The following is a 15,092-nucleotide window of genomic DNA, read 5'->3' as shown; positions in this document are numbered from 1 at the left end:
CTTACACGTAGTTTTTTGTTTTCATGGGTTTTTGCGCACCAACTTTTGCACGATAATGAAACCTTCTTTTATGTAGGAATTCTAGGATTTTATTTTTCTATTCTTCCACTGTGTATATAATGTCACCCCAGATTTCCTAATAATTTGAGTAAGAACATATGAGATATTACTCTCATGACATCAAGAGCGGATGATCCTCTATCGACACTCAGTAACCCTCGTAAGATTGGCTACCACTTTCGATGACCAACTGTGTTAGATCTAGAACCTCCAAATCTATAAGTCTGGTATCAAAAAGTAGAGTACTCATACAAGACATCCTCGGTGTCTTAAGTCTAAGGATCAGATACATTACTAAGACTACGAAATCGCTGTATGACAATAAGGCATCATTAACCATCCAACATTCCATGAGTGAATCAATCAATAAACTCATTCTTGAATGAGCACTTATAAGAAGAAACTCACTATAGTAGGAGGCATAAGATAAAATATGCTTGAGACATATGAGTTGGGAAAGCCCGACCTATATAAGAAAAAACCCGTCACAATAGGGGGCATACAACAAAATATGCTCGAGATAAATGAGTTAGTAAAGCCCAACACGTATAGGAAAAACCCATTATGACGGGAGACACAGGATAAAATGTGCTTGAGACACATGAGTTGGCAAACCCTGACTTGCATAGGAAGAAACTCACCATAATGAAAGGTGCATGACAAAATATGCTGAGATATATAAGTCGAGAAAGCCCGACCTGCATTAAAAAAAACCTAAAATAGTAAGAGACACAAGGTAAAATGTGTCTTAGATATGTAAATTGATAAAACCCCACTAGTAGAGAGCAAAATATATTCGAGATGTATGAGTAGGCAAACTTGACCTATGTAGGAGGAAACCTGATATGACGAAAGGTACAAAGCAAAATATGTCTAGAATGCATGAGTTACCAAAACCTAACCTACCAGAGGAGAGCTCTCAAAGGCACAAGTTAGACTAGATCAAGAAAGCTTAACACACCTAAAACGAGGCTTGTTTGAGATATAGAGGTCGAAAAAACCTGACTCCTTTGAGGCTAGCCTGAAGGGAAGAGGTCAGAGCCGACCACAGAGGAGAGGTTGGGCATCAACCCCCCTTACCACCTAAAGCGAGCAAGTTAGGCGCCTACCTCCTTCGTCAACCATGGAGGAAGGGTTGGGCATTGACCCTCCTTCCTGCCCAAGGTGGGTGACCCATATGTCAACCTCCTCCATCGACCACGGAGGAAGGATCGAGCGCTGACCCCCGTTCTTTGCCTAAGGTGGGTGGGTCGGGTGTGGATACCCCTTTCCACTTGAGGTGAGTTGGTAAAACACCAACCTTACTAAATCCCCCGAAGCATGCCTTCAAAGGGGGATAAATGATATAAAGATATTAGAGATCAATCGTCATTTGATACATGTCCTCTATGTGACATCTAGGCCAAAAGAAGACAAAGGCTTCATCCATCTGCCTGGGGCAAAAAAGGGGGTTTTGAGTCATCTCTATTATTTTCGCCTAGGTGAACAAAATATCAAATTGAGATTGTTGAAGACGGTTAAAGGATATCTCATTAAAGAATATTCTACATGATATATCGTTCCTTTGTTATTATGCATAAAAGCTCATTTTTAACTATTCATTTTTAACATAGTTAAGAAGACACTTTTTGTAGATAATTGTACTCTTCTTCCTCAAATTACTAACTTGAACATCAAAGGAGGAATTGACTCGATAAACCTCTTCTAATCTTTGTTGTTGGACAAGTGGCATGTTAGACTATCTTCTTGAAAGCTTGACATTTTTACTTTGGAGAGATAATTCTATACATACAGGTGTAAATTATATCATACTCAAATATCAAAAAAAAAATTCCATAATAATTATATTATTATCATCCTTATCACTATTATATTTTTTACTAATAAGTTATGAAAATAGGATTGGAAAACAAATGAAGTTTTATTAGTGTTAGTTAACGATTGTAAGTATTGATTGCCTTCCACTACAATTTTAGGAGTAGCTATCTTTATATTTATTATTTATTTATTTTAGCTGATTGAATATTCCCATGAAATCACATGTCTTATTCACCTTCATCCATAATTTCCTGTACACTTGAATGACGTTGAGATGACACTTCTTTTATTCTAATGCACCATTGACTTGGACTCCGAAGTCATTCTTCTCCATATGTATCATAAACGTGGACAGGTTCTCAAAATTAATAAAAATGATACAATTTGATTCATTTTCTAAGTGGAAAATGAGATCTCTGTTGTTGTCACAACCCATTAATTAGGCCCCACTGGCATGTGGCTACTCCGATCATGCACAAAGAAACAACAACTCCATTAGAAACACTGCTCCACTCTTTCATGGTGGCATTCACAACGCATTCTTGGGTGTGCTTATCCGTAAACATCCACTTTTGGGGTCATCAAAATTCCCCGCTACCAATCATCAGAGATAAACACATCACATCTTAATGAGAATATATATATGTATATATATATATATGTATATATATATAAAGAGGACAAATACAGTATTTGTAAAGTTGGAGAGGATAGATATGTAAAAGCCAAAAAAAATAGGCCCATGTGAGAGTAGCTAAAGTGTCAAGACGGTTATTTATGTCATGGAGATCACGGTCATTGAAAGAAAATGATGTTAATGAACCGACGTGGCAGTTCATTAGAACATCCGTTATAAACAATATAACGGTGTGTATATCAATCAGTACTGTTATGCTTAGCGATATGTCGATCCTCTGAAGCTGTTATTGATATCATAACGCCTGTTATCTCACATAACAAATTAACGGAAGAGCCACCAGCATCAAGATGAAGAATCACGTCACCGTCCGGTGACAATTCCCAGTGCCAAAAGTTGGAACCCCCACGAGACTTTGTGCGTCGCTTCCAATACTCCCTCTGCCTTCTCCCGGTCATGCGTTGATTTGGTCCTCCCTCTTTCTCTCTCATTCTAATCTTCGGTGGCCGCCAGCGGTTACTCTGCTTCCGACTCTCTCTCTCTCTCTCTCTCTCTCGCTCAGAGGATGAGCCTCAGAGACCCGCAGCAGCGGCAGCAGACGGTCTTCTCCGGCGCCGATCTCTCCTCCTCTGCCTCGATTGACGATGAGGAAGACGAGGTTTGATCCCAAATGCCCTCAATTCATGTCTCCTGTGTTATGTTGATGGTTTGCTTATCCATGGCCTTGCTTCTTTTTCTCTCTCAGAACGGAGGTAGCAGCAGCAACGGGAGCGACGCCTCGCTGCCATCGGCCCCGGCGCCAAGGCCGGCAGCGGAGCAGGCGAGGCGCTGGCGGGACGTGTTCTGGCTCGGCGTGTTTGTCCTCCACCTGCTCGCCTTCGGCGTCGGGCTCACCATCCTTGGTATCAACCGCTTCAGCCGCGCCGACCGGCTCAACATCGACCGGTTCACCAACATCACCGGCAGGATGAACTCCAGCCAGGCTGCCTTTTTCGAGCAGCAGCAGCGGAGCGGGCGGGTGGAGCTTACGGAGACCTATTGGCCGTTCTATGGGGTGGCTGGTGGGGCGGCGGTGCTCTTGGCGTGGGCGTGGCTGTCGCTGTTGGGGAGTCGAGCGAGCCAGATGATGAAGGTGTCGATCCACGGGCTTACTACCTATCTTGCTGTGATCAGCGTCTTGTGCTTCTGGACCGAGCACTTTTTCTGGGGCGTGGCCTTCGCCGTTGGGGCGGCGCTGCAGTTCTTGTATGTCATGTCGGTGTTGGATAGGTATCCTCTCGTCGACCTTCTTCTGCCTTTCCTTTCCTTTCCTTTCCCCTTTGTTCGATGGAATCAAACCTGAATGAAGATTGATTGACTACCATATGAAGATTATCGAACGAAAGAAAGCGATTGTATCTTTCATTTTCAAGTCCCTAATCTTGCGATTTAAGCAGTTGTATAGGCTAGTTATAATAGACTTATGAGGTTCTTTTATAAGAAAATCAACAGTATCAAATTCCAAGCTGTATAGTACTACCATATTCTAAGAAGACAATTCTGACAATGACCTAGTTCTTATTTAATTTACTTAACCATGTATGCACCATGTAGAATCGTAATCATTTGTTGTTTCATCTGGGAAAAGAAAATGAAATCAAAATATATGGTTAGTGTTTATTTTCAATGAATTATAGTAATCAAATTCAAGATAGATAATCTAAGTAGGCCAAGCTTCAAGAAGTGACAGGAAAAGAGTGGAGACAGGTCAGTTTAGAATGGTAGGCAGAAGTGCTAAGCTTGTGGTGATGATTCACTTGACTTTGTTCTCACAATTATTAGTTAATTGACATCATTTAAGTTATGTACTTTAATATGTACTGGGACATTACTTGAAGGGCTAAGGTTTTCAACTTAGTCTTAGTAGCTTTATGTGATTCTATCCATCTATGCTTGGAATGTTTAATTTAGGGATCTAAATTTTACATGGACATGAGCTGTTCAGATGAACAACTGATAGGTGATTAACAAGAATTTAAAGTTATCGGCTGAAGCTGACACAGCCAAAGATACATCACAAATGAGGCTCTTAATGGACTCCCTTAGGAACAAGTTACCAAGTTACAAGACCAGACTCTCTTAAAACCAAGGTCAACCAACTGCATGTAGCAGCATTGGTGGTGCTAGAAGCTGCTCTCAATAGAGCATCTGGTTAAGTGTCTTTCTTTTTGCAGTAGAGAGATTGGATTGTGTGCTTTCTAATATTTATTTAGGTTCTAAATGTCACCATTGGCATAAAAACTTTTGCTACTGACTGTGTTTATACTATGTGGGTTGTGAAAGTTCTCCAATAAGTAGGAATGTTGGTTGTTTCTTGCAAAGGAGCTGGAGTCGTGCCTTTCTATTTTCAGTGGAGAAGTTGCACTTATGCTTTCTTAATTTATGTTTTTCTATTGTTTGCATTTGTCACTTGTACTGATGATCTTGCTTTTAATTATTTAGAGCCTTCGCAAAATGTTATTACCATGACCCATTATATTCTGTTGAATATGGAAAGAAGATGGCAATTTCAATCCCTAATCCTGCTTTCCAATATAAGCTTAATTGAAAAGGTATTTCTTGGGAAATAAAGTCGAAAATATTTAGATGTATATTCTAGTATCATTGTGATAAGCACTGTTAAGTGATATGGGTAATCATTTTTGGCATTCTCCTCTAGGTTTCCTTTCACAATGCTAGTGTTGCAAAAGGCTGTGAAAATGGTCTGGGACCTTCCTGAAGTTATGCATGTAGCCTATGCTTTTATGATAATTATGCTTTGTTGGATGGCATTATGGTCATTTGGAATATCTGGGGTTATTGCTTCAAGCATGGATGATAGTGGACGCTGGTGGCTCCTTGTGGTGAGCTGGCAAGTTTTTCCCTTCCAATGTATGAAATGCATCAATTAACCAAATACAAATATGACTTGCTGAAATTGTTCCCCCTTTTACATATGTAATTGCAGGTTTTTTCTGTCAGTTTATTTTGGACTGGTGCTGTCTTTTGCAACACAGTTCATGTTATTGTGTCTGGCATGGTCTTCCTTGTTCTCATGCATGGTAGCAGAAGTGCAGCATCAATGCCTGCAAAACCACTTTTGAAGTCCCTTCGTTACGCTGTAACAACTTCTTTTGGTAGCATTTGCTATGGTTCACTTTTTACAGCTGCCATCCGTACATTGCGATGGGAGGTTATATTCTAAACTCGAAGGTTTTCTTTTGTGCTGAATAATCTATGGTTGTGCATTGTAAAAAAAGTATCTTTAGTTCTAATGGTTCATGACTTACCAAGTAGTTATTTTTCAGTTTCATTTGCTTATGTTTGTTAACATGTTTTAGATTCGGGGATTTCGCTCAAAGATTGGCAGCAACGAGTGTCTTCTTTGCTGTGTTGATTTCTTGTTTCACCTAGTGGAGACTCTTGTCCGTTTCTTCAACAAGTATGCTTATGTCGAGGTTAGTTGCTTTTAGCATTTACCACTTGATTGCAGTTCTTCAATAACATGCACCTGTTTGCTGTAATTAAGTATATTTTATTACGATCATATTGTTTTATGTTCCTTAGGGCCTTATGCTAGAATCATGTAAGGACTTTTCCTTGGAAAAAGAAGGGAAAGAAGACTTCATTTTGTTGTTGGAATTTTCACCTCATGAAAAACAGAGGGGCAAAGTGTTCAAGTTACCTTCATTCTTAAAAGGTCAAAACATGGATCTTATTTTTTTGGATTTCTCAGTGAACAAGCCACATTTGCACAAATATGCAAGTTTGTCAGATTCCTGGACTTTCCTTTTCAATGAAAGAACAAAGAACACATTTCCAAGGAAAACCAGTTGTGTTCATGTCTTGTACCGAACTTGTGATGCTGTTTGGCAGTAGTGCTCAGATTCCATGTCCTTATCTCATGGTTTTATATATTTGTAAGACTTGAGGTGGTTATCCTTTAATAACTATTTGTTTGAAGGTGATGTTATATTCTAGGAGCTTAAGAGAGGTCATTATAATTTTTTTGGTATTTTAGCAACTTAAAAGAAGGGTTTTTACGGAGCACACCTGCTCCATATCTCATACATGGACTTGTCTGATTTAAGTTCTTTCTATCCTGAATAAACTTTCTTCTTACTACATCACAAGATTGTCATACTTTCTTGGGGATTGAACAATCCTGCCTCTCCATCGAGGAGGATGTTCACTTAGCACAGGTTTAAGCTATATAGCACAATTCATATATCATGTTTCTTTGTCTGATTATCCTTTCCTAAAACTCGCGGAAGTCACATCACAAACTTAGTGGTCAGCTGGCTTAATATATTGATAATTTCTCTGAATCTAATAGTGGAAGAGACCAATGAAGACCTGTTTCTTGTGCCCGAAAACTTGTGTCGTAACAAGTCATCCTAGTAAAGCTTTTTACCTGTGGTTGTATTCAACAGATAGCAGTTAGTGGTAAAGGCTTCAATCCCTCAGCTAGAGATGCCTGGGAGTTGTTCCAGTCCACTGGCATTGAAGCTCTTGTTGCCTACGATTGTTCGGGTGCAGTCCTTCTGATGGTCATTGTTTTGGGTGGGCTGATTTCTGGAACGTGCACAGGAGTTTGGACATGGTTCAAAAGGAGTGATAAAGTGATTATGGTTGGTTCAACTGCCATTTTGATGGGAATGATCCTGGTGAGTTCACCTTACATCCCATAGTACAGTACACTTAATTCATTTTGGTATCCTACTTGCACTAGTTTGAGAGCATAAAAAACTATTTTATCTTTTTTAGTGGAATAAACTATTTCGACTCCCAATTATACTTGCTATTAGCTGATACTGATTGTAATAGATGTTATTTAGTTAGAATTTTTGTTAATTTGACTTAATAAGTTTGTATGCACTCTCCTGCTCAACTTGTCAATTAGTTGCTTATGATAATTATCCAATGTTATTTTCAATAAATGTATGCTTACATATTGTACCTCTAACTTAAATTTATGAGTACGATAGCTAAGAACATCGAAAGACATTTCAGAAATCAATTGGTAGTATGTAAAAATAATAAACTATTGGAACTCTTTAGACTACATTGTCTTCCTGTTGTTCACTAGACTTCAGCCATATCAAAACACTCGTAATCACTTGGGTTGCTCTGTTTTTACAGTTAGGGTTGGCGGTGGTGGTGGTGGAAAGTGCAGTGACATCCATATATGTCTGTTATGCAGAGGATCCCTCGTTGATACAGAGATGGGATGCTGAATTTTTCGACCAGATGTCAGAAGCATTGCACCAGAGACTACAATACCGAAGTGCCAGAGCTAGAGAAGTGATGAACCACTCACTCGATCAGTTGTCAGATACACCACCTCCTATTTAAATTGGTAGGATGGATCAAAGTATGGTTGTATTGAATTCTTCATTCTGATTTATTCATAGCAGATGGCTTTTTTTTTTCATCAGATACTAACTAAATATTGTCCGGTTCACAAAAGTTACGATTGGATTCAATGCAAGTGGCCATAATTTTGCTTGCATGAGCTTCTCTTTGTCTTCTCAGCTTTAGATAGAATCTCCAGCTTCCTCAACCCATGATGCCATCGCCAAAGTGTGGCGTCCACCGCAGGCAACAAGCTTGGCGCACCACTGCCCGTCGGTGCTGCCGCTGTCTCTTGGTGGTAGCAGTTTGATGGGCACTTCCATTGGGTGGCCGGTTGTGACCTTCCTCCCATAGCCTAGGCGTCCATGGTCGCCCCTTCCAAACTGTTGGCATTTGACCAAGAGTCCCGTGTCATTCATTCATGGTGATTCAAATCAAAAACTAACAAAAATCTTTCAACAATGCTGTAAGAAGTTGATCGAAGAACCAAAGTTTTTGGTCATTTACCATAATTGTCTTGAGATTGGCAGGAGATATACAACACAGGCATTAAATTAATCAGCAATGAAAAAATACCAAAAATGTCGGCCTAGCTCGTGAGGTTTTGTGAAGGGTTAGCATATACACAAACGTCCAACTTAAACTTTAGTCACAATATTTACCATCAACGTGCACCCTCGGCAATGATATGTAAAAATTCCCAGATCTTTTGACAGCTTACTTTCACATTGAATGAAGACCAGAATATTCTGACAATAATTTGTGGGTCATGGACTCATGCAACTTGGCACCATGGGATTCTGAAGGTACTATAGGAAATGTTTATGGTCTCTGCTATCGATCAGAGACCGGTCATGGTATAAGGCATCTTCTTAACGTGGATAAGGTTTAACTAGTTTGAAAGACATCTGGACTTATAATGGAGCTAGTTAAACTGGCTTCGAAAATAATTCCACACTTACAGAGAACATTCGCCCATCACGAGTGCACGCTACTGAATGAGTGCCTCCACAAGATATCTGAATAAGATGAGAACAAACACAACACCCAACTGTTAGAGAGCAATTCCAGGTTGGATACTTGAAACATTGGCCGCCTGATATTTGATTATAGACTAGTTCATGATGCAGTAGTACTAGGAGGGAAAGCTACAAAAGAGCAGTATTTGAGCTAATTAGTAGGTAAATTTACCTGAACAATATCTTCCCCGACTAGGAGTTGGACCTTCTGAGGAACCATTTTACTACTCTTGTCATCTCCAAATCCAAGCCTCCCATGCTCCCCTCTTCCCCAAGCATATACCTAGTTGGTCAACAAACAAATTAACCGCAATGTTGACACTCGTACAAATACAAACTTGCGAATGCTATTTTGCATTTAAGCTGTGTACTGGATGGGATAAATGGAATCTACAGTATCATTGATGAAACTTTGTCAAACGCTCATTCAGATAAGATCTCGTTTCAGCAATTGTAATGTAATGTAGAGACAATATTCATATGTTCTCAGAACTAAAAATGACAAGAAAAGCATACACCCAAGCCTTCAAATAAGGCCAACTATGTAAGCTGCTACCATAAAGGCATTAAACTTGTTTGCACAAGATACTACATAGCATGTCAATAAATTCTTAACCAGCCAGTGGAACAGAATGACAAATGGCCAACCTTCAAAAAAGCAGCATTACGAAGAAATGGGAAACATTAATACGACGACGGCATTATCAATTCTGTAAATAAATTCCTATAATCATAATTTTTAATTAAGCAAGGTTCGTCGTACCACAACGTACTGCTCCATATGGGCAGTATATACCAATTTGATAGGAGACTGGTATATGCGGTACATATTGGTATATTAGTATATCCCACCGTACCATATGTCGATACATCAGTATGGCTCGGTATTTATCGTACCGACAGCTGGTCAGTATACTAATACAGACTAGTAAGGTGAATCATGTAATAAAGTTGTTTTGAATCGTGAAGAAGTGGATACTTGTGTTGATTTGAAAAAAGTTATCACCCTTGTATCCTTATTAAGATCTTGTAGCAGCCAGTCAGAAAATTTCCTGCTTTGTCATTTCCACACATGCCAAACTTAACAGGATGTAATGCGGTTATGTAATAGAATATATTTATGAACTATTTCAAATTTAAATTCAAGCTGGTGATGATCATAATTTTTAAAGAGTTGACAATTCTTAATTCCATTGCAAATGTTAATAATCAGGAAAATCATAATTAGCAAGATAGAGACTTTCTATCCCATGGTCAAGAAGACTAGTCTCTGATATTTTGTCGCTTGCTCAACATATGGCTGTAATGCAGTGGCAGCATATTCCTAGGAGAGCAAACAAAATGGCATACAATGTTGCCAACTTTAGTAGATGCAGTTTGTCAGATAAGTTTTAGAGTGATGAGCATTACTGTAACTCTACTATGAATACTGTACTAGTTGCAGCACAAAATAGTTGGTGAAGGTTGTTTCTTTTACTGGAAAAAAAAAAAAAAGAAGAGAATTTCTATGCAATATAGCTTAAAATTATCCAATTGCACTAAGCTTCATTATGTGGTTTAAGATAAAAGTATCAAGTTTACAGTTTAAGGAGATAACAAAACAAATATTTATGGCAGAAGAGTTGAATACAAGAAACTAGAAATGGATTACCTCTCCAACATTGGTTAGTGCAGTTGAATGCCAACCTCCAGCAGCAATGTCAACCTAGGAAAAAAGTTCATACAATTTAATCAAACAGAAAAGTCCAGGCCTGAGGCTCCTGCCATCGTAGGGACTAGGTAATGTCAAATGTACATAAGTTCGCCCACCAATTACAAAGGCCGTTTCATAACTTCAACTCAATTAAATTTAAAAGTCAATTATGAACTGAAGATTGAGTATATACTAAAAAATAGAACTTGGAGAAGATGGTTTTTGAGAAATACAACAGAGTAAAAGTTATGGCAGGGTGGCACAACAAATCAAGACAAATTATGATTTACATCTACAACAGGCAGATGGATTTCTGATGCTGACAGTTTGCTTTGTGAAAAAATTTGGTATTAGATGACCAACAAATATTTATTGTTGATTCTTTTGCTTAACTAGTTAGCCAACTGGTATCACTAGAAGTCTAGAGTTTCTTGTTAGAGACCATCAGCATCTTGAGGTCTAGTAAACGTACCAATTTACGAGCTGGCAATTCTCTTCTTATCTTCTATAAGTTTAGCATGTTTACACTTACAGAGCATCATATTGAGGCCTTGTCCCACTGATAATCAAAGATGCCATTATGACTCCAATAAGTAAATCAATTAATGGTTGCTGAACTCAAAGGAGCAAGATCTATGAATAGTTCTTGTGGTCCACCTTGAAAAACCAAAGGTATATAAGATCAGGTAATGAAGCACTTGAATTTTACATCCCACCTTTAAGTTATAAATTTGTGTATATTACCAAAAACAATCAATTTAATAAAATGCTACTATCAGTTTCAATAAGTGAATCATTCTTGCCCATGCTAGCCAACATGCTATTAAGACATGGAATACACATCTGTGCCTGACACTGCCTGTATTGAGCGGTGTCGCCACTAGTTAGCATAGCCTGATAAGAAAAAACATGGGCACATTTTCCTACTAATGCACTCTGGTATGTAATGGCATGTTACTGTATAGCCAGCATAAAGAGAGAGCTACATGCTGGCAATACAGCATGTTTAAGTCATTTTGGATTGATATATTGTGTATTTCCCACGATGTGACAACAAAAGCCTCACAAACTACTTTCTACCTAAAATTTACAGGTCTAAGCATCTTCACTTAATTCTGGACTTGCTCCCACTTTTAAAGACAATTTATTTTCAGTTTTTAAATCAATCTATTTGCAGGAATTGATAAACATAATTATACATCTTGGGTAGAAAAGGAATATGCTAGTAAAGGCAAAAGTCTGAGGTTTATCTTCTGGAAAGTCTGCATAAGATTTAATTCATACAAATCAAGGAATACAAAGTTCCTTGAGTCAAGGCATCGAATGCTGACAACTGCTCTACTTTGTTTTCAGCTGTTATTTTTTGTTTTTGGTTTTTATCATGTATCAGCTATAAGTAGAATCCAAAGCTTGCTTCTTACTTCCATATTACGTATAACAAAATCACAGGATTCCCACTATATATAAAAACAAAAGAAAAAGTGCAAGTAATAGACAAAGTTTGTGTTACACACCAAAGTAAGACCAGATAAACCCTGAACAGGGATAGGTTGTGATCTTGGCTGAGTATCACCAGTTCCTAGTTGACCATATTCGTTGTTGCCCCACGCCCATAAGGTTCCATCCTCTAGAAGTGCCAAATTATGAAATGCACCAACAGCAATCAACCTTACTCGCTCAAGGCCTTGCACACGTACAGGAGTTGAGATTTGCGTACTACAGAGACAGGAATAAAATAGAGACCAAGTAGGCAGGGTGGAAAAGATCTTCATACTTCGAAAATTATGAAAATAAAACAGAACTATATTAACAAATACTCAAAGGAGAGAGGGAAGAATAGTACATATCTCCAGGAGGCCATGGTTGGCCCCAAGTCCAGACATGACCATCTTGCGTCAGTACCACGGAGTGTGTCCCTCCAGCAGCTACCTGGTTTATATAAAGCAAAAGCATGGCAACTTGCTAACCACCTGAAGCTACAGAACCAATTCATATATGCAGAAACCTAAAAATTATTCAAGAATATAATGATATGCTATATACTACATGGAGCAATTGGTAGACATGATAGTTTGGTTAATTCTGTTATACAAATGCAAGATGTACAACCACCAAATCAAGTGTCTAGTGGAAGCCAAGATGAAAAACAATTAAGAAAGAGGGCAAGCCTTTGCAACTTAGAAGGCCACAATTTGAATAACAAAACAACCTCTGCTTGTAGGGATAAGGATGCGATACTTTGGTCCTTCTTGGATCCTACATTGATAAAAGACTTGTGCACTATGCCACCCTTTTTAGAGTTGTAACAAAAATTTTGGATTGCATCATTTAAAATTTATATAAAAAACAAGAAGATTTTCTATTATAAATGATGCCTGTAATAAGAGTTTAACCATATATATACTATGTTTGTATTAGAATTAACTATATATATGTATATACTGGCCGATTCTTCAACAAGAATACAGGATGACCTGAAGTTTGGTGCTTCTGAGTCTCATGGGAATAGATGCTATCTTGACCAGAACACATCCGGGAGTCTTGTCTTGGAACAACCTTACTCTCAGTATAAAATCGCAAGATACATGGTTGATTATCTCTTGAATAGTTTCAGAGAAACCAGAGCGAGGAAGTTCCTAGTGAGTGTGAATTGCATATCCCACTAGAATGGGCTATGGTTAAAATTTATATCATTGTGTTATTTCTACAATATTTGCATGTGAACATTTCAGAAAATTTTGTATATTTTTTCAGCCTGTTGCCACTTTTTCCTTACATTATAATGATCCAATGTTTAGAGAAAAAGAAAAGGAATCGATAAAGCTGTCCGCAATTTGATGGAATAAGCCCTTGAAGGTCACAATTAGAATAAGGTACAAGGAATACCAAACACAGAGAACATTCCAGCTATAATCAAGTGCATAGGATATATTCCAATTACCTGGCGGACGGAGAGCTTAGGTGCACATCTTTGGGGAATGGCAATGTCCCTCCTCAGAGCCCTACTGCCATCTTCTTTTCTCTCGGGCTCCTCCCCACACTGCCCATATTCATTCCCACCTGCCCACGCACAAAAAGAGCATTGTTGACAAAAGTATCATGCAGTTTACTGCAGAGAAGTTCAATAACAATTAACAATAACATTGTTTTTTCTCTTTCTTGTTCCATACCCCAAGCATAAGCTCGGCCCTGATCATCAACAGCCAGGCAATGCCAGCCCCCAATTGCTGCCTGAAATAAATAAAAATATATATATAAAAGAAAACCAGCAGAAACACACCAATAAATACCGAGAAGCATTGCATCAAACAAGCTAAACCACAAAAATCGAACGCATCAAATTCCTTCGCTATCTGGACGCACCTGAACGATCTTGACGCCGGCGAGGGCATCAACTAGGCTCGGGACGCTCTCCGTCTTGGTCTCCGGCGGATGACCCAGGGTTCCCCTCTGGTTCCATCCCCATGTATACAACTAAGTTTACAACAGAAACCACAAATTATTTTTTCCGAGAGAAAGAACACACAAAATCAGAAATCAGTCAACAACAAGAGAAAGATGAATAATTTTAGAGGGTTTAGGTTGAAAGGCACAGACTTTTCCGTTGCCGCAGATGGCGAGGGAGTTCCTGCTGCCGGCAACGACGGCGACGACGTTCTTGGGCTCGAGGGACTTGATGCTGTAGGCCCAGTCCTTCTCTTCCCAGTTGCCCATCCCCAGTTGCCCATCCTCGCCTGATCCCCTGAGCACAAATCGGAACTCTTTCAAACGAAAAACGGAACAGGTTACGTATGTACACGGTTAGAAGTACAGAGAGAGAGAGAGAGAGAGAGAGAGAGAGAGAGATTGCCATGCGAGGACGACGGGGTGGGCGGATTCGGCGGCGGCCATGGCGAGGTATCGATTAATGGCTTTCTTTAGGTGTCAAGAAATAGAGATACAGCGAGAGAGGTGGGACCTTTGGATTTGGGAGCGGCCGGTGGAGTTGGGGAATCGACATAAATATTTCTCCTTCGTAACCCTCATGAAATCACACACGTATTCCTCTGAAATCAGTAATTTAATATTCGTCACGTAGCACATATATACTTATGAATAATTAATCTCCAATAGATAATTGTTGCAATATTTTATACTTTAATACATAAGGCGATTATTTTGCAATTGAATGTATAACTAAAGGTGATTATTTTGACGATTGAATGTTAAAAGAAAAAAAAGAAGATGATTTAACTAGAAAATATTTATTTTTTATTTTTTTTTTCAAATAATACTTCTAATTTTAAAAATATTCAAATTACCTATTAAAAATTTTCTCATCTTTTTTAGCATGTTATAATGTCTTGATCACCGTAATAAAACAATATAAAGTCTACTTAAAAATATTTTAGATAAAAAATAAGATATTATAATGATTTATCAGTAATGATAATCAAAATAAATTAAAAAATATACCTTATGTGCACATAAATAAACCTAATTGTTGGAGTCA

General features: G+C 38.5%; 2 protein-coding genes across 3 annotated transcripts; one reads left to right on the top strand and one right to left on the bottom strand.

Annotated features, from left to right (window-relative positions):
- The first annotated feature begins 2,875 nt into the window (after nucleotides 1-2,875).
- Nucleotides 2,876-8,045, top strand: LOC135593157 (uncharacterized). Of its 2 annotated transcripts, XM_065082995.1 has the most exons (7): nucleotides 2,884-3,173; nucleotides 3,261-3,784; nucleotides 5,214-5,397; nucleotides 5,502-5,726; nucleotides 5,875-5,991; nucleotides 6,967-7,200; nucleotides 7,676-8,045. In XM_065082995.1, the coding sequence occupies exons 1-7, from the start codon at nucleotides 3,081-3,083 to the stop codon at nucleotides 7,886-7,888; spliced, it is 1,590 nt and encodes a 529-aa protein (XP_064939067.1). In that variant the 5' UTR covers nucleotides 2,884-3,080; the 3' UTR covers nucleotides 7,889-8,045. The 2 variants fall into 2 exon arrangements, with proteins under 2 accessions (XP_064939068.1, XP_064939067.1); XM_065082996.1 differs by lacking the exons at nucleotides 6,967-7,200; nucleotides 7,676-8,045 and adding an exon at nucleotides 6,101-6,506 and having other exon boundaries at nucleotides 2,876-3,173.
- LOC135593159 (ultraviolet-B receptor UVR8-like) lies at nucleotides 7,899-14,607 on the bottom strand. The gene is made up of 11 exons (XM_065082998.1): nucleotides 14,451-14,607; nucleotides 14,198-14,342; nucleotides 13,964-14,074; nucleotides 13,771-13,831; nucleotides 13,542-13,660; nucleotides 12,444-12,529; nucleotides 12,115-12,316; nucleotides 10,559-10,612; nucleotides 9,080-9,190; nucleotides 8,851-8,907; nucleotides 7,899-8,271 (listed from the first exon to the last, which is right to left on the bottom strand). Exons 1-11 carry the CDS (start codon nucleotides 14,489-14,491, stop codon nucleotides 8,071-8,073), a joined length of 1,188 nt encoding a protein of 395 aa, XP_064939070.1. The 5' UTR covers nucleotides 14,492-14,607; the 3' UTR covers nucleotides 7,899-8,070.
- Between the last annotated feature and the right edge of the window lie 485 nt (nucleotides 14,608-15,092).

The sequence above is a fragment of the Musa acuminata genome, chromosome BXJ1-9 (genome assembly GCF_036884655.1).
Source record: "Musa acuminata AAA Group cultivar baxijiao chromosome BXJ1-9, Cavendish_Baxijiao_AAA, whole genome shotgun sequence".
NCBI classification, from domain to species: domain Eukaryota; kingdom Viridiplantae; phylum Streptophyta; class Magnoliopsida; order Zingiberales; family Musaceae; genus Musa; species Musa acuminata.
This window is presented reverse-complemented; position numbering and strand designations above follow the sequence as displayed.